Source organism: Chiloscyllium punctatum, chromosome 6, assembly GCF_047496795.1.
Source record: "Chiloscyllium punctatum isolate Juve2018m chromosome 6, sChiPun1.3, whole genome shotgun sequence".
NCBI classification, from domain to species: domain Eukaryota; kingdom Metazoa; phylum Chordata; class Chondrichthyes; order Orectolobiformes; family Hemiscylliidae; genus Chiloscyllium; species Chiloscyllium punctatum.
In genome coordinates, this window is record NC_092744.1 from 46486573 (window position 1) to 46492785 (window position 6213).

Consider the following 6213-nt stretch of genomic DNA (forward strand, 5'->3'; position numbering starts at 1 on the left):
TGACAGATATTTCCCCCCACTCACTTAACCTAAAACCCACCAGTGTCTCTTGGTAAATAAATTTCCTACTAATCTTGAAGTAAGTTAAGTTCACCAATAAGATTATTAATAAAATAAAACTGAATCATAGCACATCAAGGGGAATATTTTTGGCATTTGTCAAATTAGTAAAAATATTTACCTAATAATTGGATGCTGTAAAATAATGCACCTCTGCTGATTACAAAATTCTTAGGAATATGTCAAAATGTTTATGATAGAGACTGCATTTTTAGATTTTAAACAAAGTGCAAAATCAATTTCTTCATGCACGTATCTAGTTCTAGAACACAGTCATTTATTCATTTAACATGCTACCTACCACCTCCCATCTGGAAAAGTGGGTTATGAAGTCATATTAATCTCAGAAAGAATGTAGTCAAAGCATGGTTGTGTTGTTACTGCTGTGCCCACTATCCTATTGTTTGAGCATTATTGGATATGCTAACTCAAGTTTCAACTCAGTGCAAATCTGAGTTCAAGGATGAAGATGGTTGCTCTGAATGTGATGAAAACCTTTGTTCCCTCAATCTCTGAGTCAGTGTGTGAAGTGTTTGAAACTGTAATGTGCACTTTAAAAAAGTCTAGACAAGTCAATTCATCAGAAAAACTCAGCAAAATAAAATTCCGGTTTATTGTGGACAACAAACTTTTCACACATACAATAGGCCACAATGGACAGTATTTTAGACAAAAAAACCTTGATCTTTGGCCTTTCCACCTCATACAAACCAACTACTTATAGTACAGCTAAAGTACATACAGTTATTGGAATGCTCAAAATTAATTTTGTTTTTACAGATTACCTTTAAAATAATGTGGCGAAGACATGGTCAAACCACCAGTAAAGTCAGTTTTACTGAAGAACTTCAAAGCCCTGTTTGGTCACCAGAGATCACTGTTTAAATTGGCTGACCTCTAACCATATGTACAAAAATATAAAATGTAAATAAAAATACAAACAAATTCTCCTTTAGGATTTTAAGAAAGAAGTAGGGCCATGAAGTCTTAGTAATTTTATTTTAAAAATTCTGCAGGTGACTTGCACTGGTGTACACTCTACTTAGTGATGATGACCAAGTTTTTCCAACAGAAAAAAAAAAGGGGAATGTGGATGAAAATACAGCTTATTCATCATCTGTTTTCTGCTTCTTCTTTGCAACATCATCCTATGGGTTTGAAAAACATTGATGAATAAGGGTTGTTATCTTGCCTCATTTTATAATGAAATTTAAATACAAACAAACACTTTCGCTTTATCCAAGATAGCTAAATGCTAATTGAAAGCAAGTTTCACGACCTTACCATTAGCTCAACTATTTTTATATGCATTGTAATATGAATATTCCATAGATCAGTGACAATGCAGCAGCGATTCAGTCTATATAGATTAACTCTGCTTATATTAAAAGCAGGTAGCTTAATTTTGAAAGAGAAACAACTCAAACAAGTACTTAAGAAACCATGATTTTCAGTAACTGTATATTATGTTCATTAAAAAGGGAGGACAAAAAAATTACATACCTCTTCATCTTCAGCCACCCGCTTCTGTGCAGCCCCCTCACATTCATCATCATCACCCTCTTCATCTACAGGAGGAAAAAGTCATCCTTTTAATAAAGTGAACACTCAAAGTGCTGACACCCTCCCTTCATCATCACTATGTTAATTTACAATGCAAGCTTTTAAAGCCCATTACCTAATCCCATTCAAAAAGTGCACAATTCATTCATGGAAGTGACAAAAAAAAAACTTTAAACATTGAGATCTGTTGAATTTCAATAACTTCTGTTCTGCCTCCTAAAGTGAAAATATAACAAAACTAACAGCTGAAGCTACCCTAATATAACATCATTGATCAGTCAAGGTACAATGGTACTGAACAGGGTTTGGAACCTACCTGCCATTCTCAAAATGGCCAGTAGTGTCACTATAGAGAATAATAACTGAAATATTAATATGAGTTACAAAATGGGACCAAAAATTTGAATATACAAAATGAAGCACAATTTAGCAATGAAGTCAGAAGGAGGACTGAAATGCTACAATGAAATGTTTCATGCTATACAAGATAATTTTGCTTCTAGCTTTCGTACCTGAGGTCCAAGAAATCAAAAAGTTAATTTTTCAGCTTATCAAAACTAGACCAAAGAGTTCTGATCAGATTCCTAAAAAAAAATGTTTAGTTCTGATGTACTCCAGATGTCAAGGATGTACTGCATAAACGTATATTACCCCTATTAAGTTATTTTCTATTACATTTTTGTAGTCCGGTAATTTAAAAGAGGTTGATGCAATAATTCACTCCATTGAGTTCCGAAATCCTGTCACATCAATTTGTGAAATAACAAGTTACCTTCGTCATCCTCTTCCTCATCATCATCTTCACCAACATCTTCACTTTCTTCATCTACCTCATCTGCGTTCTCTTCAACTTCTTCTCCATTTTCTTCATTTCCCTAATCAAAGTACAGCCATGTCAAAACCGTTCTGATTTTCTAGTGAAGGTAGAACTAAAAACACACCCCCTTAGCAACTTACAGCATTTCCATTGGCTGGTGCGTCACCTTTGCCATTTTCGGGCTCTACCTCTTGAGTTTTCTTCAAATCCTTAGGGGAAAATAAATTGAAAAGCTCCATCAACAAACCATATGTTGCGAAAAGCCAAATTTAAATACAACTCGTCCTCAGTTTAGGATTTTTTGTAAAAAAAATGTCGACAAACAGGACGTCAAAATTGGCTTCTCTGTCCGCATTTAGTTTATTGGCCAGGCCAAACAGCAGCACCGCCTAATCTAGTGGTATCCCCGCCCGTTCCCTTTAAATCTAAGTTGCTGTAAACCATGGGGCATTTTGGGAATGGTAGTTGAACAGTGTAGCACTGTCTTATTGTTTAACAACCCCATGGGGGAGGGTGGGGAGACAGACAGAGAGAGAGAGAGAGGGCGAGAGAGCGCGCACTGACTACAAACTCTCAGCGTGCTCCGCATGCACCAACTACACGCGTCAATTGCCAGAAATAGCGTACATCCACCACTCTGGAAACGCTTGTTCACCGCCATCTCCACAGCTTCAGCTCCGCCGTCTATTGTGCCAGCCACTCGAGAGCAACATATTAACTTCCACGAAAAGCGAACTGAAAAAAGGTTATATTTCTGATTCGTTGATCGGGAATAAAGTCCGTGACTTGCACTCATGTACACGACGCGTTTGAAGTAGGCTGCAGCCATCCATTTGGACAAAAGATGGATTTTGTTTTTATAATCCCATCCAATAAAAAACACTTTCGAAAAAAAAAACCAATCATTATACACAGGACCTTTCGAGATATCCTTTTCGTCATTTTTTTGGCCAGTATTTGTCCCGAACACAAAAATAACCAGACCATATCGCCACCTTTCACTATGCACTTTGTGACCTGAAGGCTCCCGAGTCAACTTCAGGAAACTGTTTACTAATGTTTACCTACTAATCCGGTTATCGCTGGCAGCATCCCAGAAGTAACATTTTTCAGCAGCCGATATTTCCCCTTTTTCCCCTCCCCCGAAAGATCAATCATGGAATCAAAGTGACTCACTCGCCGGCATTTAAGGTGCAGACACATAATCGGCTCAGTGACATACAAAAGCCGAAAGTAAACGAAGCCAAGGTCAGTCACCTTTTAAAAAGCTGTCGATGGGTTTTACTCAGTTCCCGAAAGCGCGATAGACCCGGTCTCAGAGACGGAAGTGAAACTCCGGCTCCCACGCTTCAAACAAACTGCTTTCTTCATACAAATGTCAACTACAAAGTCAAAAAAATTCTCGCAACGTTTTAATCCGGTCCCTATTGTACCGTCAAACGCGCTTCCACTGAATAAACCGGAGAGATGGAGTTTTTTTTTTGGGGGGGGGGGGAAAGAGGAAGACGGCGGAAAGAGCAAGGTTGTTTGCAAATGGAAATTTGAAACCTCAAGACCCTTCCATTAACTCGAAGGATGTTTACAACACGGCACAATATCCACCTTCAAAAGAATGGATACGTGTGTTCAACATGACATCCTCCTCTGATGGAAAGCACAGCAGCAAGCAGAATCCCGATCGATGTATTTACTCAGCATATCGCGAAAACTACGAGAAATGCTTAAAGTCAACAACTCGGACCTGATTTTACGTAAGCCTTTATCTGACTCTGCTCAACAGCTTAGATAAAGAATGAAATAGATGTGCAGAGGCTGCTTCCATACATTTTAATGCTGACGAACTGTATGCGCCCTTAAATGAAGTCAGGAGTAGTGCTACCCGGAGAGCGCGCTTTCACAACATCTAAAAAAAACACAAGACCCAAACGAGGTCCAACTTCAAACTGCGTTCTGTCAACAAACACCCCGACCCCAGGAAAAGAGAAAGTCTGACAGTGGCGGAGAACGGAATCGTTCCATTGAAATCTGAACCCAAGACAGGAGCAGCTGGATGTGAACTGGGAGCCGGCTGCGTGCAGCCACTCGAATTGACTCTGCCCCTTTGATGTTGCTACAAAGCAATTCAACTGTATCCGAACAGATAATAGCGAAGGAGACCACAGCTACCGCTCAGGACAGCAAGGAGATTTGGGGTGGAAGGAAATAACTAAACAAAAAAAAAGGCGCGATCGACTTCTGCAGAATGATTTATCACCAAATTCATCCTGAAAGAAAGTAAAAAAAAAGGTCGACCCCCGGTCGACACAGATGATTTCGGACAAGACAGACTGGCTGCCAAAGGCGGATTGAGACAACTCTCCGCCAAAACAAGTTTACGAAATTCAACTTCCACCACAACATCCAAACCGCCTACCTATCTACACCCCCCTCCCCCCCCCCCAGAAAAAACACACACCCCGGGGAGCTGCTGTTCCCCCATTCCGAGGCGAAATGCAGAAGTTACAGCGAAAAAAAAACATTCCGCCTGGGGGCGAAAAAAAAAACAGAAAGCGAGGCGAACGTAGCTTTCCGGAACGCCAACTTTCGCAAGTATCTGGCGCATTCAGCACTTTCTGCAGACTTCAGGAATCACATTTTTGTTTTGTTTTATTTAAAAGAAAGAAGTGACGGGGTATGTGGTTGGGGGTGGAACAAAACAAAAAGACACCCTTTTTCCTTCCCTGAGTGTGTTGTCGATAACCCGGGCGGGCATCAATCACATCGGAGACACGCCGTCTTCAACACAAAGAGCCCGTGCTGATTCCTTTCACATGTATCAACATGACGTTTGTTGCAATTTTTTTGTTACATTTCCACTCCGCATCGGGCTGTTGTTATTATTTTGAAAGCAGGCTCACGCTGACAGATAGAAGGGGAGGGGGGGTGAGGGGATAAAGGGGTTACCTTGGGGCTTCGATCCACATTGAATTCCACCTTGCTGTCTGACATGCTTGTACGATGCTGTGTTCTGCTACTGCTGGAGCTGGTGCCGGGCTGAGCGCCGAGCCGCTACGGGAACAATACAAAGATGGCTCGAGTCGCGAGTGCGGGGCTGGCGGCGGCGGCTCGCGCATTTACACAGCACCCGCCTCCCGGAGCCAGCTCGCGCGCACGTGACACCCGCCGCGCCGTCCCATTGGACCGGCCCGCCCCAGCTCGCCTTTCCATTGGTCCGCCTTCTCCACCGCCCCGACACGCCGCCATCATTCCGGCCAGAATCCGCCCGCCGCGCCCGACACCAGAAACCAACACGATACATTCACACCTAGCAGCATCACCCCGCTTTCAGTCGGGAGCATGGCGCCGAGACCCGACGCCTCAATTTGGGTGTCGGCACGTGGGGATTGGCGGATGGAGGGGGGCGGGGCCACATTCAGCATCAGCCCACACTTCACTGATTGGTCAATCTGCCCACCTTCTATATATGGGGGTGGTATGACATCACCGGTCTGTGATTGGTTGGTGGCGGGTCTATCAAGTGATGTCATCCATTCGGTCAGCTGCCTGGTAAATCGCAGCGCACGGACCGCGCGCGGGTGGAGTGGGATCTTGATCCGGGGAGAGTGAGGATCCTGCCCCGGGGAGAGTGAGGATCCTGCCCCGGGGAGTATCCTGTTCCAGGGAGAGTGAGGATCTTGCCCCGGGGAGAGTGAGGATCCTGCTCCGGGGAGAGTGAGGATCCTGCTCCGGGGAGAGTGAGGATCCTGCTCCGGGGAGAGTGAGGATCCTGCTCC

The 6213-nt window shown here is 43.1% G+C and overlaps 1 protein-coding gene across 1 annotated transcript; it reads right to left on the minus strand.

Annotated features, from left to right (window-relative positions):
• Positions 1 to 636: 636 nt before the first annotated feature.
• On the minus strand, positions 637 to 5568 carry ptmaa (prothymosin alpha a). Its single transcript, XM_072572562.1, is given in 6 exon segments — positions 637 to 1208; positions 1564 to 1628; positions 2396 to 2498; positions 2581 to 2649; positions 5384 to 5490; positions 5493 to 5568. Coding segments are annotated over 6 exon segments (447 nt in total). The 5' UTR covers positions 5554 to 5568; the 3' UTR covers positions 637 to 1166.
• Positions 5569 to 6213: the final 645 nt, after the last annotated feature.